General features: G+C 36.8%; 2 protein-coding genes across 2 annotated transcripts; both read left to right on the forward strand.

Annotated features, from left to right (window-relative positions):
- Positions 1-1,705: 1,705 nt before the first annotated feature.
- On the forward strand, positions 1,706-7,586 carry LOC148269009 (coatomer subunit alpha-1-like). The gene is made up of 4 exons (XM_088214382.1): positions 1,706-1,979; positions 2,217-2,448; positions 3,376-3,870; positions 4,223-7,586. Exons 2-4 carry the CDS (start codon positions 2,241-2,243, stop codon positions 7,171-7,173), a joined length of 3,654 nt encoding a protein of 1,217 aa, XP_088070508.1. The 5' UTR covers positions 1,706-1,979; positions 2,217-2,240; the 3' UTR covers positions 7,174-7,586.
- A 1,958-nt stretch (positions 7,587-9,544) lies between these two features.
- Positions 9,545-19,730, forward strand: LOC110808581 (coatomer subunit alpha-1). The gene is made up of 4 exons (XM_022034113.2): positions 9,545-9,845; positions 10,073-10,318; positions 15,511-16,005; positions 16,354-19,730. The coding sequence occupies exons 2-4, from the start codon at positions 10,111-10,113 to the stop codon at positions 19,299-19,301; spliced, it is 3,651 nt and encodes a 1,216-aa protein (XP_021889805.1). The 5' UTR covers positions 9,545-9,845; positions 10,073-10,110; the 3' UTR covers positions 19,302-19,730.
- The last annotated feature ends 255 nt before the right edge of the window (positions 19,731-19,985 follow it).

Here is a 19,985-nt window from a genome sequence, read left to right on the forward strand (position 1 = left end):
GCCGGTTCCGCAAGAGGACGACGAAGGGGACGCCTAAAGACTCCATAGTCACATTCGTAGCTTTTACTTTCAAGTTTCTCCTTTAGATAGTTTGATCTTTTATATTTTGTGAGCACGTTTTTTGTTTTAGTGTAAGGGATGTTATTCAAATTTTGACTTCGCTTCCGCATTTGATATTTTTAATATACATTTCATTATAAATTTTTGGGGCTGTTTCAAATTTATTGTAATTACTTTAAATTAAAGATTTAATCATTATAAAATATTTTTTTTTAATCAAAATTATATTAATTATTGGGATAAAAATTGATTACAATACATTAATGTAACTCCAGTAGATCAAATTTATATACTGATAATTATCAATTAATAAAATAATAAATTATACATTGTCATTGAGGTTTGAAATTGTGATATTCAAGTATAACTATAATTTCAATCACTAATTATTATATTGATAATAAGTTTGATTTAATTAAAACTTGTAATTAATTATATTTTCTATTAAAAATTCATCAATCTTTTTCTTATCAATAAATCATTGGATAATTAAAAAATTATATATTTAAAGTGATAATAATTTCTCAACAATTTTTTTTTTCTATAAAAATGTAAAAGTTTTCATCAACTTTACAATAAGATATAAAATGAAAAATTCGTATTTTGAGTAACACGACAATAACAACAATAATTAAGGTTCTGTTTTCGATAATTTTTAATTTTTATTTTTATGTTTCAAAAATACTTTTATAATCATACAAATAAAATAATTTTGATAAAAATTAATACTAAAATATTATTTTGATAGATTTAAACACAAAATTTATAATTTATATTATTTAGAAAATAATTTTAGATTTTAATACAAATTTACACTTAAAATTTTAAAAATTATTTTAATAAAAAACACAATTTTCGTTTTTTTTTAAATGATAACACTTCTATAACTATTTACATCAAATATAAAATTACTCTTGACTAAAAAATTTTTTAGTGAATAATTATTCAATAATATTTTAAAACTTACACTATAAGTTATAATCGCTTTAAATATTTATAAAAAAATTTATAATAATTATTTTTAATATTTTTTACAATTTTAAGTTCAAAATAAATATATTAATATTTTTTAAGTCATTTTTTTAAATTTTTTTAAAATATTTTAGTGAAAAATTAATGTTTATTAGGAAATTTTGGGTTTAGAGATTAAATGGTTAAAAAAAAAAAAATCTGAAATATCACAACATAGTGGATAGGCTACCGGTGGGCCTGTTTCGGCTGGCTCATATCTAATGACCCGCTGGTTGGACCGCACCTCGCCCAAGTTATATAAAAATAAAATATGAATTCCTTTTTAAGTATAAATTTGAATTTAATTAAATACAAAAAATAAGAGTGTTTTTTAATAATAATAATAATTAAATTTTCTTTAGAGTTTATGATAATATTTATACAATTTATTGATTAAAAAATAATTTTTTTTATATAAATGGATATATTTTATTAATTATATAATATATGAATATTTATTATGATATAGGAGAAAAACTATTTTAATTTTAATTTATATATATTTTTTATAAAAACAAGTGAAAAAACATATAGATATATTTTTTTTGCCAATTACTTATTTATAAAAGTAAAATTATAGAATTAACTGCACATTTCTGACCCTGCCTGGCACTAAAAACATTTGAAACTGAACAGCTTTGGTTTTATTTTTATTTTTATTTTTATTTTTAAAATTAAAGAGCTTCGTCGCCATGGCAATTTGCTGAACATAATTCTTTTACAAAGACGAGACTCAGATCTAAAGAGAGAACTCAGAACCTTCTCTTCCTCTTACACCTTCCAAATCCCGATCTAACTCTCTCTTTCTCTCTATCTATCTGTGTGCATGAATTAGGGACGTTTCAGGTGCTGTTTGTGGATGAGATATTGTGTGTTCTTGATCCCTACATGTGCTGATCGGATCGGAGGTAATATTCCATGTTTCTCTATTGAGTCCTCTGAAGTTCATATCGAATTGTCTGATGTTTGTGGATCTCTTGTCAATTCAGAAATTCGCTCTGTTTGGTTAACGAGGAAATTTTAACCTCGGGAAGGTTATTTGGTTGTCTAGTTTTCATTTTATCGTTAGTGGAATTCCATTTGCTTTTTTTTTTTTTGGGGTGGTTTTTTCGCATCTGATGTGGTGGTGATTTGGTTGTCCCTAGTGTGTTGTCTTGGTGATTGAGAAGATGTTGACGAAGTTTGAGACGAAGAGTAATAGAGTGAAGGGACTGAGCTTCCACTGTAAGAGACCATGGATTCTTGCGAGTCTCCACAGTGGTGTGATCCAGTTGTGGGACTATCGAATCGGGACTCTCATCGACAGATTTGACGAGCACGATGGCCCTGTTCGCGGCGTCCATTTCCACATATCGCAGCCATTGTTTGTTTCTGGAGGTGCATAGCTTCTCTTCTCGTTTTTTGTTTTGGTCGGAATTCTCTTCGCTTTGCCTTGCGTAGCTTTGGACTTACATTTCGGAGTCTGAATTTGTTGAATGACTTGGGAATTGCAGTTTTGCTGTTTAAATAGTGCGTGCTTGTGTCATGGAATAAAAGAAATTGGTGCGTGCTTTAATGGAAATATGAAGATTTAGCTGTTGTTTGTTATGGCTGACTTTCTTTTGGACTTACATGATTGCTCTCCGATTTTTGGTTGCTTTCCTTCTTTTAGAATGGTTTTTGTCACGTATAGATCGGATCTAATGGATGGATTAGGATTAGCTGATCTGATAGAAGAATGATTAGTTGATTGTTTCCTTCCTCTTTTTGGTGCTGGATTTGGTGGTTAGTATAGCACATTCTGAGCCTAAGTTGGAGCACATATCCCAAGTTGCGTTTTTGATTTATGTTTCTTTTAGCATTGATTGTTAGTCACTATATCCGAACTAGTTGAATGTAAGTGTTGTTCATTGGGTTCGCCATGGTAATAATCATCCTTTGTTTCTTATCTCACCATCTTATAGGTGTTACTAGTTATTGACAAGGCCAGCTAGAAAATCTGTTATTAATCGATCCTGATTGTACTTTTCTTTTCGTGAGAACCCTGATTAGACATATCTGAACTTGTATTTAACTTATTGCAGAACCAACATTTTTATTGCAAAATTCTTTTTAAGAAAACCATTTGTTGCAAATAATTCTGAAATTTCCTTGATTGGAGAATGCTTGGGTTAGATGACCAGTTAAAATGAAAGGAATTACCATTCTATCTGATGATGGTGTTTTGTGTCTGTTTTTCTTCCATTTAACTGATAATAGGGTTCTTAGAGAGCAGCAGGTTTGTCACTAAAGTAAATGGCTACTAAAGTAAATGGCTTTTGGCAGGTGATGACTACAAGATAAAGGTGTGGAATTATAAGACTCATAGGTGTCTATTCACCCTCCTTGGACACCTTGATTACATCCGTACGGTGCAGTTTCATCATGAACACCCATGGATTGTGAGTGCTAGTGATGATCAGACCATCCGCATATGGAATTGGCAGTCGCGTACTTGTATTTCTGTTTTAACGGGTCACAATCATTATGTAATGTGTGCATCTTTCCATCCAAAAGAAGACCTTGTTGTGTCTGCTTCTCTAGATCAGACTGTTCGTGTGTGGGATATTGGTTCCCTGAGAAAGAAGACTGTGTCTCCAGCAGATGATATTCTGAGGTTAAGTCAGATGAATACTGATCTTTTTGGTGGTGTTGATGCTGTTGTTAAGTATGTCTTGGAAGGCCATGACCGCGGAGTCAACTGGGCTGCATTCCATCCCACTCTCCCTCTCATTGTCTCAGGGGCAGATGACCGCCAAGTGAAATTGTGGCGCATGAATGGTGATGAAACAATTCTTTTCCTCGTTCTAAATTCTCTGCAATTTGGTTATGTGATATTTTTGCAGTGCATTAAATTGGCTAACACCAATCTTGGTGAGAAATTATCTATCTGCAAACTGAAAACTTTGCAGTGGACTGGTTTTTAGGAAGTTACAGGTGTGTTGGTAGGGATCAATTTTTCTTTCACATCACTTTTGATGAATACTTTAATGTCAATTGTGCTTCTGATGGCTAGATTGTTTGCAACAAACAATAGTTATGTTCCATGTATCTAAACCATGAATTATGTCAGATGAAGGAATCCAGTTATTGAAGTGATCTCTTTTATTTTCATTTTTGTTTTTTTTTTCAGAGACAAAGGCTTGGGAAGTGGATACGTTGAGAGGTCACATGAATAACGTATCATGTGTAATGTTCCATGCCAAGCAGGATATAATTGTATCAAACTCTGAGGATAAAAGTATTCGCGTCTGGGATGCCACAAAGAGAACTGGAATTCAAACTTTCCGTCGCGAGCATGATCGTTTCTGGATCCTTGCTGCTCACCCAGAGATGAATCTTTTGGCAGCTGGTCATGACAGTGGCATGATTGTCTTTAAACTTGAGAGAGAACGGCCTGCTTTTTCTGTAAGTGGTGATTCAATTTTTTATGCTAAGGATCGCTTCTTAAGATTTTATGAGTTTTCAACCCAGAGGGACACACAAGTTATTCCAATTCGGCGTCCGGGTTCTACGTCTTTGAATCAGAGTCCTAAAACTCTTTCCTACAGTCCCACAGAAAATGCCATTCTTATCTGTTCTGATGTAGATGGGGGATCTTATGAGTTGTATGTCATACCCAAAGACAGTGTCGGTAGGGGCGATCATATACAGGAGGCAAAAAGAGGTAGTGGAGGTTCTGCTATTTTTGTGGCTCGAAACAGGTTTGCGGTGCTTGAGAAAAGTAGCAATCAAGTCTTAGTCAAGAACCTCAAAAATGAAGTGATTAAAAAGAGTGGCCTTCCCATTGCCACAGATGCAATATTCTATGCTGGTACAGGTAATGTGTTATGTAGGGCAGAGGATAGGGTAGTTATATTTGATCTCCAGCAGAGGCTTGTTCTTGGTGATCTTCAAGCCCCTTTTGTTAGATATGTTGTTTGGTCAAATGACATGGAGAGTGTTGCCTTGCTCGGCAAACATGCTATCATTATTGCTAGTAAGAAGCTTGTGCACCAATTCACTCTTCATGAGACAATCCGTGTAAAGAGTGGAGCCTGGGATGACAATGGTGTCTTTATTTACACAACTTTGACTCATATCAAATATTGCCTCCCCAGTGGAGATAGTGGGATTATTAGAACCCTTGATGTCCCAATATATATAACAAAAGTTTCTGGGAATACTATCTTTTGCTTGGAACGTGATGGGAAAAACAAAGTCATTGCTATTGATGCTACAGAATATATATTCAAGCTATCTTTATTCAGGAAGAGATATGATCATGTTATGAGCTTGATTAGGAGTTCACAGCTTTGTGGACAAGCAATGATTGCTTATTTGCAACAAAAAGGGTTCCCTGAAGTTGCTCTCCATTTTGTGAAGGATGAAAAAACACGTTTCAATTTGGCATTGGCAAGTGGAAACATTGAAATTGCAGTTGCGTCGGCTAAGGTTATTGATGAGAAAGATCACTGGTACAGATTGGGGGTGGAGGCTCTTCGCCAAGGAAATGCAGCAATTGTAGAATATGCCTACCAGAGGACAAAAAATTTTGAGAGGTTATCTTTCCTTTATCTCATTACTGGAAACATGGATAAGTTATCCAAGATGCTGAAAATTGCTGAAGTTAAGAATGACGTAATGGGTCAGTTCCACAATGCTCTGTATTTGGGTGATGTCCAAGAGCGTATAAAAATCTTAGAGAATGTTGGCCACTTACCTCTTGCTTACATCACAGCTTCAGTCCACGGGTTACGGGATGTTGCTGAACGGTTAGCTGCTGAATTGGGGGATAACATTCCTTCATTACCTGAGGGAAAAGCACCCTGTCTATTGGTCCCCCCAACACCTGTTATGTGTGGTGGTGATTGGCCGCTTTTGAGAGTCATGAAAGGCATTTTTGAAGGTGGGTTGGATAATGTTGGCAGGGGTGCAATTGATGACGAGGAGGCTGGCGATGGGGATTGGGTTGAGGAACTTGAAATGGTGAATGTTGATGGCTTGCAGAATGGCGATGTTTCTGAAATTTTGTTGGATGGGGAAGTACCAGAAGAAGATGAAGAAGAAGCTGGGTGGGATGTTGAGGATTTGGATCTTCCTCCTGAAGCTGACACCCCAAGGGCTTCTGTTACTGCCCGATCTTCAGTTTTTGTTGCACCAACTACAGGCATGGCAGTAAGTCAGATATGGACCCAGAGGTCATCTCTTGCTGCTGAACATGCTGCTGCTGGAAATTTTGACACTGCAATGCGGTTGCTAAGCAGGCAACTTGGAATACGAAACTTTGCTCCTTTAAAATCTATGTTTCTTGATCTTCACACTGGTAGCCACACCCATTTACGTGCATTTTCTTCTGCTCCCATATTATCGTTAGCTGTTGAATGGGGTTGGAATGAATCTGCTAGCCCTAATGTAAGAGGCCCACCGGCACTGGTGTACAATTTCTCTCGGTTGGAAGAGAAGCTTAAGGCTAGCTATAATGCTACTAAATTTGGAAAATTCAGTGATGCTCTTCGTCTTTTCCTAAGCATTCTTCATACGATTCCCCTTATTGTTGTTGAATCAAGGAGGGAAGTAGATGAAGTGAAGGAGTTGATTATTATAGTCAAGGAGTATGTTCTTGGTCTGCAAATGGAGCTTAAGAGGAGGGAACTGAAAGACAATCCTACACGGCAGCAGGAACTTGCTGCCTACTTCACTAACTGCAATCTTCAAATGCCTCACTTGAGGCTTGCCTTGCAAAATGCGATGACTGTCTGCTACAAGGCTAAGAATTTTGCCACAGCTGCTCACTTTGCCAGACGTTTATTGGAGACAAATCCCACGATTGAGAACCAAGCCAAGACAGCCAGACAAGTACTTCAGGCTGCAGAAAGGAATATGACTGATTCTTCTCAACTTAACTATGATTTTAGAAACCCGTTTGTGATATGTGGGGCTACATATGTTCCAATTTATCGTGGACAGAAGGATGTATCATGCCCATACTGCAGTTCCAGATTTGTGCCTAGCCAGGAAGGAAAGCTCTGTACTGTTTGTGATCTTGCTTTAGTTGGTGCAGATGCTTCGGGTTTGCTCTGTTCCCCTTCCCAGATTCGATGAGTTATTTGCTGATCAAGAGCATTCTTCTACCATTTTCAGACTATCCTTTTGTCAGATGAAGCGTTCATGTTAAATTGATTCATATCTGCCGGTAAAAGGTAAGAAATACAACAGAAGAGTTACACTCCTTAGGATTGCAATTGGTTTCTTTGCCTTATTCCTTGATTGTCCATGTAGTTTATGATTTTTATTGTAATAAGCATTTTGAGAATTTTGACTGGGGCTATTTCAGCACACTCCAGAATGGTCAAAAGACCACTGTTAAATTAGATAATGGTTATAGGCAGGACGAATCACATATTAATGTACACAGATGCCGATCAGCAAAATTTGCTTATTTTTTGATCCTTCGGATTTTTTGGTTTGCAGGGACAGTAATATGTGATTCTAATTCAATGCACTATTTTTGTCAACAGCTATTTCTGTTTAGCTATGGGATTTAATTTTCATTTGTTTTTAAGCTTTCTGATTGCTTGAATTCACTGCAGCAGTAAATTGGGAAAAGATTAATTTCTATCATTCTCGCTTTCGCTTGAAAGTTTTGTTTTGGGTTCTTGCGATGAAATGTGGATATGCATAAAATGTTGGCAGGGCCTAGTTTGAAGTCTTCTTGTGTTCAGTATGACTTTCCACACGAGAGAAATGCTGGGTGTCTCTTTGAAATAGATGTGTTCTTTTTGTGCCTTCGATTGGTTAAACTTGATTCAGAATCAAGTCCAATGGGCTGCAATAGATGATGATTTGGGATCTTTAGAAACTGTGGGAACAAGGACTAGGGATGATAATTTGACACGTGAACTCTGGGTTTTGAACTATCTTGTTTTTTCTGGTTTGTTTTGTTCTTGACATAAACTCTCTTTTTTTTTTTTTTGAACTGGTCAAATATTCCATTCAACTAGAAAAGAAGTGCAACATCAGTTGGGAAGTCCTCCCATACATGAAAAGTTGCATACAAAAACGCAGATCGGGCAATATTATTTGCTAATTTATTCTCACTTCTCTTAACCCATTTGCAAGAAACATCTGATGTACTCCTCAGCAAGGCTCCGCAGTCGTCAACAATGTACCCATACTCAGAATCATCTTCAACATCAGATATCAAATACAGAGTAAACCAGCTGACGTAAACTCTTTAGACATGTATATGTTGGTTTTACATGTATATGACTATTCCATAGTTTTTTTTCTTTTCCAATCATTCTTTCTATTACATGCAAAACATATATCGAGAGCACACAAACTTTTAAGAAAGTAACCACTCGATTATAGTCGTATGAAATTAAGGATGAGGTTTCAATCGGTGTAATGGTGGGATGTAACTGAAGCAATCTGCTTTAAACTTGCTTCGTTTCCATTCTCAGCGTTTTGTAGAACACCAGCAAAAGAATTCTAATCATGATGTCGGAATTCTTTTGCTTCATTTCTAATTCCTTCGCATCTACTTCGGAAAAATTTTGAAGTCTTAGACATGATGTTGAAATTCGAATGTATTCCCATGATTGTGGCAGGTTCTGGGATCTGAAGTATGAATTCTTTGAACTTAGTGTTTTGAAATTTGAGACGTGTGTGTTTTCCATAATTGGGCTAGACAAACAATTAGAAATACATGTTGTACAATTCATTTACTTCCAATATTGTTTGAAAGTTATTTTCTGATGAGTTCTTTCTTTTTAGAAAAAAGCATGAGCTTTGGAATATCAAAAGCAGTAATTGGCCCTCTCTTATAACTTCTTTCCATATGGCTTTTACAACTTAATTAAAGAATTTTAAGGGTAACTGTACTTTTTCATATATATACATATATAAAATTACAAAGTTAGCTTGAATTTTTAGTAAATTATAGAATAATTATTCTAATTAAAAAAATTTTAATTATTATAATATATTCAATTCATTCATATATGTCATTAACTTATATATTAATAAATTAAAATTTTAAATTCATTAAACATTATAAATTGACTGCAGTTCACTTAATAAATATGTTATTATTTACTTAAAAACTTTAAAAGAAAACAAGAGGGTAAAACATATTCTGTTATAACAATAGTTGCTTAACGGGTGAAGTTATTGTTTTGCATTAAATGAAAAATGTATTTTTCAAAAAAAATTAACATCTGTTTTTGTTCTTAGAAAATACTCATTATTTTAAAATAAAAAATAATTAAAATATATAAAAATAAAAATAAAAATAAAACTATTTTCTTTTAAACAAAACAAAAACTTTACTAGCGAACCGATTGTAGACTTTGACGGCCATGATTGGATGTCGTCAAAACTATAAAATGTAAACGGGTGTATCTAATCAGAAACGGCGGATACTCGCAGTCATTGAACGAATATTATTTTCCGGTACGTGAAATAATTTTTATTCACCGTATCCTCAGTCTTCACTAAAATTCCTTTTCAGTCCCCTTCTCTTCTTTCCCCCTCTCCGAGACCGAGAGGGCCTCTCTTCAATATTGCTACAGAGAGACGAGACTCGGATCTAAAGAGAGGACTCGAAACCCCAGTCCTTCCCTCTTCCCGATCTGCTCTATCTTACCGCTATAAATATACTTGTTCGTATGAACTTCTCCATTTCGGTACATATCTGCTGGTATAAGTGTTCGTGATTCTAAACGCGACTGTATATATTGTTCTTGATTCTACACGTGCTGATCGGATCGGAGGTATATCTTTATGCTTCTCTATTAGATCTCAAATTTTCGTATCGAATTGTTTGATCTTTGTGGATCTCTTCGCAATTCAGAAATCCCTGCCTGGTTACTGAGAAACTGTTAGCCTCACGACGGATATTTCTTTTCCAAGTGTTGATTTGTTTTGGCTTGGGATTCATTTTATTTTATACAATTTTGTTATTCCGCATCTAATGTGTTGGTAATTTGGCTGTTCCTAGTGTTCTGTTTGGGGGCTTTATTTTGGTGATTGGGGAAGATGTTAACGAAGTTTGAGACGAAGAGTAATAGAGTGAAGGGACTGAGTTTCCACGGTAAGAGACCATGGATTCTTGCGAGTCTTCACAGCGGTGTCATCCAGTTGTGGGACTACCGAATGGGGACACTTATTGACAGGTTTGACGAGCACGATGGCCCCGTTCGCGGCGTTCATTTCCATATATCGCAGCCGCTGTTTGTTTCTGGAGGTGAGTAGCTTCTTCCCGAATCCTTTTTTTTTAGTTGGAATTCTCTTGGCTTTATCTTTGACTTGTAATATTGAGAGTTAATTTGTTAAATGACTTGGGAATTTTAGTTTTGCTGGTTAAATAATGCTTGAATATGTTTGCAAAAAAACGGTACGAACTTAGCCAAAAATGAAGTATGAAGATGTAGTTCTTGTATGTTATAGCTGACTTTCCTTGAGATCTAAGTGATTGCTCTGTGGTAGCGAATCTTGTTCTTTGATGTTTTTCTTTCTTTTAAAATTGTTTTTTTAACGTTAATTCAAAAATTGGTGGATTAGGATGGTTGATGGGGCTTTACTTTTTAGTTTTTCAGGATAATGGTCTCCTACCTTTTCCTTGGTGCTGAATGCCATGGTCAGTTGCATATTATAACCTTGTGTAGAAGCATATTATTGGGACATCAACCTTGTAACCTTGATGATATTGGTTTGATTGTAGATATGCTCTTAGATTTGTAAATCTTTTGTACATGGGAGGCACTCCCTTGGTGCCTACTCTAATATATTTTTCTACTCTTTTATCTCAAAAAATAACCTTGTGTAGAAGCACCTTTTGTATCCAATTTGCCTATCTAATTTACACTTACTGTAGCCATTTGGTTCAGTCGTTAGATTTTAATTTGTTGACGGGAAGGTTAACTTGGTTTACCATGGGAACAATCATTCTGTATCCCTTTATTTACCATCTCGAAGATGGAAGGAGTTGGTGTTGTTTTATAACCTGAACCAGTGAGTAGATCAGTACCAGTGAATGAGTAGGTTTAAGGACATTGAATATGTTGTTGATCTAAATAACTTACTATAACCTTCATTGTAGATTAACCCATGAATATAGCATGGAGTTCAGCTTGTTATCTAAAAAAAAAGCACAGAGTTCAGCTTAACCTACGAAGTATGGTTTATATAATCTACAGAGTGGTCTAAGGAAGTACATGACCTACACAATCCAATAATTCCAAAAAATTAGGCAATTGTAGAAGAAGAAGAGCTTGTTATACAAACTGAAAAGACTACACTGGATGGGTTTCCCACTCTAGGAATCAAATGCCAACTTAGTAATGAATACATACCAATATATGAGCTTAGTGCTTTTTGATGCAGTTGCAAATCAAGCGAAATGCATCCATTGTTTTTTTCTGTTTTTAGAATTTTCATGCAAATATCATTGTTAATGTTCATGATTGGTTCACTACTTGTTTGATGTCCATGCATGCTTATAATAAGTGCTCCTAAGATGGTGCTACCCATGTACAAAAGCCTTCAATTTCATCAAAAATACAAGATATCAATATGTTTCCCAGGGCTAATTTCATCAAGACTGATGACCTTCAACTAAATATTTAAGGTTTGAGCCATTTCATCCAGACTAATTCTATCGAAAGGAAAGGTAATGTCCTAAGAAATTCCCCAATTGTTTTCTTTCCAAGTGACTCAATAAAGGACAGTGAAATGCTCTTAAGCAGTTTCTTTCAATGTATACAACCCTTGATACCAGTCTGCACCTGCAGCTCATAAGGTGCTAAACCAGAGATAACCCAAGAAAGATTAAGGGCTGACTCCAATAACCTTTTAGTTTCTATGAAGCAGAGGAGAATACTGGGTGACTTTTCCAGTTGAAGATATAAAGGCAGACATTTTTTTTTTGAAATAAAAAGTATGATATGTTTCATTAATACACAAGTACTAAGGGGATGCCAGCCCATGCATAAAAATATTGACATGTCAATTAGGATATCGATAAGATCCCCAAAATCCTGTATAGAATCAAGAGAATGACCCATGACCAAAAAACTCAGGATAAGGAACTGTCTCTATCCCTAACAAAATCATCTTCCACCCTTTCAAAAGGTCTCATGTTTCTTTCTTTCTACACCACCCGAAATATTGGAAGGAGAATGAGATCCACATGTTTTTTTCTATCACAATACCCTTCAGGCACAAATCTCATCTCTTACCGCACCATTCGTCACCTAACTAATTCTGAATAATCCGTACGTCATGGTCCATAACTTATACGCAAACAGGCACCAAGGCAAGATGTGGCTACAAGACTCCACCTCTTTGCATAGAAAATAGCCGTTTACCATAATTTTTCTTCTTCTCATTAACTTGTCAATAGTAAGAACAACTTCACCCTTCTTTATTATGTTTCCATAGCTAGGATTCTTTTCAAAGCGATTTCCAAACAAAGAAGTATGCAATGAGGGAATGGTCTTGCTTTTCCAAATCTGCTTCAAGAAAATCTGAAAACCCTCCTCATTTTAAGGTTGCAGGTTGTTGTGAAAGGAGTTCACTAAGAACTTGCCATCTTCAGATACGGACAAACTAGGAGCATCTTTCTTGGTGAAATCCATTATAGGTCTAGCCAACAAAGCTGAGAAAGCAGCCATCTCATTTATCTAGTTATTGAGGTTTCCAAACAACTGAATTTTCCAAACAAAACTTCCTTTTGCTTCTTGCAAAATGAAATTGTCAAGCATTGCATCATTATCTCTTGGCAGATTCAAGATGCTGAGAAAATGATCCATTAAGGATCTACCATCACACCATTAGTTATCCCAAAACCCCACTAGCTGGTGATTTCCACAAGACCAGAACCACACTATGAATCCATTTCCACAAACTGGTACGAATAAGTTTGTCTAGTGTTTCTAGTCCTCCATCTCCTATGCAATCTATGTATTGTGTGCACCTATGCATTATTAATGATAATGCACAAGATATCATGAAATGTCCATGCGATTTTGGAGCTGCAGGTCCACATGGGGCCATGGTGAAAACTGCTCCATCTAACTGAAGTCACCAATCAAGATCATCACTGAGTAATAAGCTCAATCTGCAAATCTAGGAGGCCATTTTGACTGACACTTCCCATCCCAACTCGTCATGCTTAACTACTATTTCTATACAATGTGGGACTATGGTGTAGGTCACCTAACCCTACGCAATCCACCAATTCATGTGGCCACATAATGTTCCATTCAGCTGGACTTAACACAAATGCTCAAAGTATGCAACATAGTGTCAGATTGACTGTTTCTCAATTCAACTCAACTCTTCAGTGGCACTCTAGCTTCTTCAACTCAATTATACCGCATGTAAGATGATGAAGTGCATGGTGTTGCTATACTAAAAAAATGCAATCAGATGAAAAACCTATCTCTGTATAACATATGAATATGTATGCCGAAAAGAGGTATTACATCATTAAGGAGGTACATGCGGTACAATTAAGAAACTGACTCTTGTGAGCATGGATGTGGCTTACTCATTTGACACAAGTCACAAGGAGCTAGGGTCCATCTCATGAAATGAGAATAATCTTGGGTCAAGTTATGAATACTTTTAACTCCACGATTCCTGTCAAAATCAAAAGGTATCTCCTTTATAGGTCAACAAAAAGTTATGTAGAGAAGGCCTTAAGTACCTCAAACAGCAATCAAAATCGAAGGTCAACCTGGCATCCTTATCATGTATTCCTATTCTCTGAAGACAAGTATCTTCATGCAGAGGGTTCTTATGATTATCTTATTGAGACAAGCCCAAATATGAATTCATCCACACACATGCACCATTTACATGATTTGTTGATACGATTTATTCATAATATCTTCAAACTTTATAAGAAAAAGTACATAACTCGGCTTTCATATCGTGAATACCAACTTGAGGGTATAAAAGACCTCACCTTACCTTAAGGCTTGTCGAGGAGTACTAAGTTCATAGAGTTTCATCCTTGACAATATTGGTAAAGCTGCATACCTTCTATACAACTGTAGATAGCATGTAAAAGATACAAAAGAATTCATAAGCAATTATAGATATTTTTTGACTTTCAAAACAAATTGCAAAATCACTATCATATGACAAATCACAATGTAAGCAAAATAATTCCATGGGAACAGACTTGCTTGGTTTCATTGCATTCAGTATCCAAAATTGAGTCCTGAAGACATGACTTTAAATCAAATAATGTTCTCTTACTGTTTTTTAACAGGAACTTGGTACCTCGAATGCTCTGAGGAAAACTCAATTTCTAGACACTATTATGTGACTAATAAATGGGCCTTACTTGAAAAATGTCAAAGATTGATGGTCAAACCAGCTGGCAGTCATCTTATATTAAGGCGTTTCTTAATGAATTTGGCTAATCCTAACTAGTTTTTTTTTTAAAACTTAAATGTTAAAGATCTAAAAAAATCTAATTCATTTTAATGACTTAGGAGTAAAATTCTTGTCTTACCAAGATGAGACTCAAGGTCCTTCAACGTCTAGGAGTGCTCTTTGAGAAACATGAAGCCAGGAGGATTGGGCACCATAATCACCATTGTGACTACTGCTATTGGCATGATGGTGATAGTGCTTTGCTACGGTGGCTAAATGGTCCTCAGAGGCGTGAGAGAGGTGTGCCACCAAGTGGAGACTGTAGGTGTTGCCAATGCGCTTAACTTGCTGCCAATTGGGTGGATTGGCGTTCGAAAAATTTGCAGCTCTGGACTCGTTATGTTGCTTCTCCATTCCATATCTGCCGGTAAAGTTGGTCGAGAAGTTTTGCTGGCAAACCCAATGGCACTATTGTTCAGGGAAGGTTTGACAGGTTGGGAACTTAATTGCATGATTGCAGGCAAAGTTCTGCGGACAAGTAGTGGCAAATTAATACATATGTTCCAGTACTCATGCACCACAACCAAACAAAGTCACCCCGTCTACCCGTCAGCACTCATGCACCACCACCAAACAGAATCATCCCGTTTAGACGTAAACTTTCAATTAAAAATTGTTCCCTGATTTTAGGTATCTATTAATTTTTCCACAAGGACAAAATATTCAAATTTAAAACTCTTGGCTACTATAGTTCTCATGGATGGCAACTAAGCCAGCAAGAAACGTTGTTATTAGTTGACCTTGGTTAGGCATATTTGGACTTCCATAATTTATTGTAATGTGGACATTTTTGTTGTAGATAATTCTGAAATTAAGATTCAAAATAGCCTGGGTTTGGGGCTTCTGTTGAAATGGAAGGAAAGTATTGTTTACCGGCAGATCTGGTGGATGATTTTCTTGTTTCCTTTATGCTTTTGTTTATTCATTGTTTTAACTGAAAGTAAGGTTTTTATGGAGCAGGTTTGCAACTAAAATAAATGGCTTTTTCAGGTGATGACTACAAGATAAAGGTGTGGAATTATAAGACTCATAGGTGTCTATTCACCCTCCTTGGACACCTTGATTACATCCGCACAGTGCAGTTTCATCATGAACACCCATGGATTGTGAGTGCTAGTGATGATCAGACCATCCGCATATGGAATTGGCAGTCACGTACTTGTATTTCTGTTTTGACGGGTCACAATCATTATGTAATGTGTGCATCTTTCCATCCAAAAGAAGACCTTGTTGTGTCTGCTTCTCTAGATCAGACTGTTCGTGTGTGGGATATTGGTTCCTTGAGAAAGAAGACTGCGTCTCCAGCAGATGATATTCTGAGGTTAAGTCAGATGAATACTGATCTTTTTGGTGGTGTTGATGCTGTTGTTAAGTATGTCTTGGAAGGCCATGACCGTGGAGTCAACTGGGCTGCATTCCATCCCACTCTACCTCTCATTGTCTCAGGGGCAGATGACCGCCAAGTGAAATTGTGGCGCATGAATGGTGATGAAACAGTTCTCTTATTTTTTAAAATTGGCGTTACATTTCTCAAAAAGAAAAGACGTTACATTTCTCAAAAAGAAAAGACATTACATTTAGTTGGCTAATGCCACTCTTGGTGAGAAATTATCTACTTGCCTACTGAGAAAACCCTGCAATGGACTGTTTCTTTAGGAAGTTATTTATGATGATAAGCTTTTACTTATTGTCTTAAATTTGTGTACTACAGAATAGTTATTTTGCTATTTCCAAAAATAATAACTATGTTGCACATATTAGTGCTGTGGATTTAGTTAACTGAAGAAACCCAGTTATTGATGTGATTCTTTTTCTTCCTTTTTTTTTTGGTAGATACAAGGGCTTGGGAAGTGGATACATTGAGGGGTCACATGAATAATGTGTCATGTGTTATGTTCCACGCCAAGCAGGACACAATTGTATCAAACTCTGAGGATAAAAGTATTCGTGTCTGGGATGCAACAAAGAGAACTGGAATTCAAACTTTCCGTCGAGAGCATGATCGATTCTGGATCCTTGCTGCTCACCCTGAGATGAATCTTTTGGCAGCAGGTCATGATAGTGGCATGATTGTCTTTAAACTGGAGAGAGAAAGGCCTGCCTTTTCTGTAAGTGGGGATTCAATGTTTTATGCTAAAGACCGGTTTTTACGATTTTATGAGTTTTCAACCCAGAAGGATACACAAGTTATTCCAATTCGGCGTCCGGGTTCTACATCTTTGAATCAGAGTCCTAAGACTCTTTCTTACAGTCCCACTGAAAATGCCGTTCTTATCTGCTCTGATGTTGATGGGGGATCTTATGAGTTGTATGTCATACCCAAAGACAGTGTTGGTAGGAGTGACTATGTCCAGGAGGCAAAGAGAGGTAGTGGAGGTTCTGCTATTTTCGTGGCTCGAAATAGGTTTGCTGTGCTTGACAAAAGTAGCAACCAAGTCTTAGTCAAGAATCTAAAAAATGAAGTGATTAAAAAGAGTGGCCTTCCCATTGCTGCAGATGCAATATTCTATGCTGGAACAGGTAATTTACTGTGTAGGGCAGAGGATAGGGTGGTTATATTTGATCTTCAGCAGAGGCTTGTTCTTGGTGATCTTCAAACCCCTTTTGTGAAGTATGTTGTTTGGTCAAATGACATGGAGACTGTCGCCTTGCTCAGCAAACATACCATCATCATTGCTAGCAAGAAGCTTGTGCACCAGTGCACTCTTCATGAGACGATCCGTGTAAAAAGTGGAGCCTGGGATGATAACGGTGTCTTTATATACACAACCTTGAATCATATTAAGTATTGCCTCCCTAATGGAGATAATGGGATTATTAGGACGCTTGATGTCCCAATTTACATTACAAAGGTTTCTGGGAACACTATATTTTGCTTGGAACGTGATGGGAAAAATAGGATTGTTGTTATTGATTCAACAGAATATATGTTCAAGTTATCTTTAATAAGGAAGAGATATGACCATGTTATGAGCATGATAAGGAACTCACAGCTTTGCGGGCAGGCAATAATTGCTTATCTGCAACAAAAGGGGTTCCCTGAAGTTGCTCTCCATTTTGTGAAAGATGAAAGAACACGTTTCAATTTGGCATTGGCGAGTGGAAACATTGAAATTGCAGTCGCATCTGCTAAGGTTATTGATGAGAAAGATCACTGGTATAGATTGGGAGTGGAGGCTCTTCGCCAAGGAAATTCAGCTATTGTAGAATATGCCTACCAGAGGACAAAAAATTTTGAGAGGTTATCATTCCTTTATCTCATTACTGGAAACATGGATAAGTTATCCAAGATGCTGAAAATTGCTGAAGTTAAGAATGATGTAATGGGTCAGTTCCACAATGCCCTGTATTTGGGTGATGTCCAAGAGCGTGTAAAAATCTTAGAGAATGTCGGCCACTTACCTCTTGCTTACATCACAGCTTCAGTCCATGGACTACAGGAAATTGCTGATCGGTTAGCTGCTGAATTGGAGGACAATGTTCCTCCATTACCTGAGGGAAAAACACCCTCTCTATTGATGCCCCCAACACCTGTTATGTGTGGTGGTGATTGGCCTCTCCTGAGAGTCGTGAAAGGCATTTTTGAAGGTGGGTTGGATAATGTTGGCAGGGGTGAAGTGGATGAAGAGGAGGCTGGTGATGGGTATTGGGGTGAGGAACTTGATATGGTTAATGTGGATGGGTTGCAGAATGGCGATGTTTCTGAAACGTCGGAGAATGGTGAAGTAGCAGAAGAAGAGGAAGAAGCTGGTTGGGATGTTGAGGATTTGGAACTACCTCCTGAAGTGGATGCTTCAAGGGCTTCTGTTGGTGCCCGGTCTTCAGTTTTTGTGGCACCAACGCCAGGTATGCCAGTCAATCAGATTTGGACCCAGAGATCATCTCTTGCAGCTGAACATGCTGCTGCCGGGAACTTTGATACCGCAATGCGATTGCTAAGCAGGCAACTTGGAATACGAAACTTCACTCCTTTGAAATCTATGTTTCTTGATATTCACACTGGTAGCCACACCTATTTACGTGCATTTTCTTCTGCTCCGATGTTATCATTGGCGGTTGAACGGTGGTGGGACTTATCTGCTAGCCCTAATGTGAGGGGCTCTCCAGCACTTGTATTCAACTTCTCTCGGTTGGAAGAGAAGCTTAAGGCTGGTTACACTGCTACTAAACTTGGAAAATTTAATGATGCTCTTCGGCTTTTCCTAAGCATTCTTCACATAATTCCCCTTGTTGTTGTTGAATCTAGGAGGGAAGTCGATGAAGTGAAGGAGTTGATTATTATAGTCAAGGAGTATGTTCTTGGTCTGCAAATGGAGCTTAAGAGGAGGGAACTTAAAGACGATCCTGTAAGGCAGCAAGAACTTGCTGCCTACTTCACTCACTGCAATCTTCAATTGCCTCACTTGAGGCTTGCGTTGCTAAATGCGATGACTATTTGCTACAAGGCTAAGAATTTCGCGACAGCTGCTCATTTTGCCAGACGTTTATTGGAGACAAATCCCACAATAGAGAACCAATCCAAAACAGCCAGACAAGTACTTCAGGCTGCAGAGAGGAATATGACTGATACTTCTCAGCTGAACTATGATTTTAGAAACCCTTTTGTGATATGTGGGGCTACATATGTTCCAATTTATCGGGGACAGAAGGATGTATCATGCCCGTACTGTAGCTCCAGATTTGTGCCTAGCCAAGAAGGGAAGCTCTGTACTGTATGTGATCTTGCCGTAGTCGGTGCAGATGCTTCAGGATTGCTCTGTTCTCCTCCCCAGATTCGGTGAGTTAGGTGCTGAATCAAGGGCGTTGTTCTACCAATTTTGAAGTTATCAATTTGTCAGATGAAGTGTTCATGTTAATCTGATCAACATCTGCAGGTAAAATGATAAGAAAAGCAAGAGAATAGTTTCATTCATAAAAAAAATGATCAGTGCCTGATTCCTTACTTCCCCTAGAAGTTGTTTAATTTCAATGTAATAAGCATTTTGGATAGAGCTATGCTTCTTACTTTACTTGCTCAGCCAGCCAGCACAGAGAGTAAAAAAGGTAGTTGTTAAATCAGATAATATTTATAGAAGGAATGACTTACTATTGATGTACCATGTCAGTGTATGCAGATGCGATCGCAGAAAATTTTACTTATTTTTTGTGACACTTGGATTTTTGGTTTTTACAGTCACAGTAATTACATGGTGTTCATAATTTTGCTTTTATGATTTCTGATGGCTTGAATTGGTGTTGTTCATATTGCAAAAAGCACAAATTTATTTTTCATATTCGTTTTTAAGCACACCATAATATTCTTATCTCGTTATCCTCGTTAAATGTCTGTTGCTTTTTTTTTTTTTTTAAATAATAATCATTAAAACGAGGACATCAATTTTCTAATTTTATTCACAAAATTATCCCTTCAGTTGGTCCATCGCCACCTTCTTTTTTCGATTTTTATTTATTTATGTTTTTCTTCC

This window comes from Carica papaya, chromosome 2, assembly GCF_054855325.1.
Source record: "Carica papaya isolate Zhongbai chromosome 2, ASM5485532v1, whole genome shotgun sequence".
NCBI lineage: Eukaryota > Viridiplantae > Streptophyta > Magnoliopsida > Brassicales > Caricaceae > Carica > Carica papaya.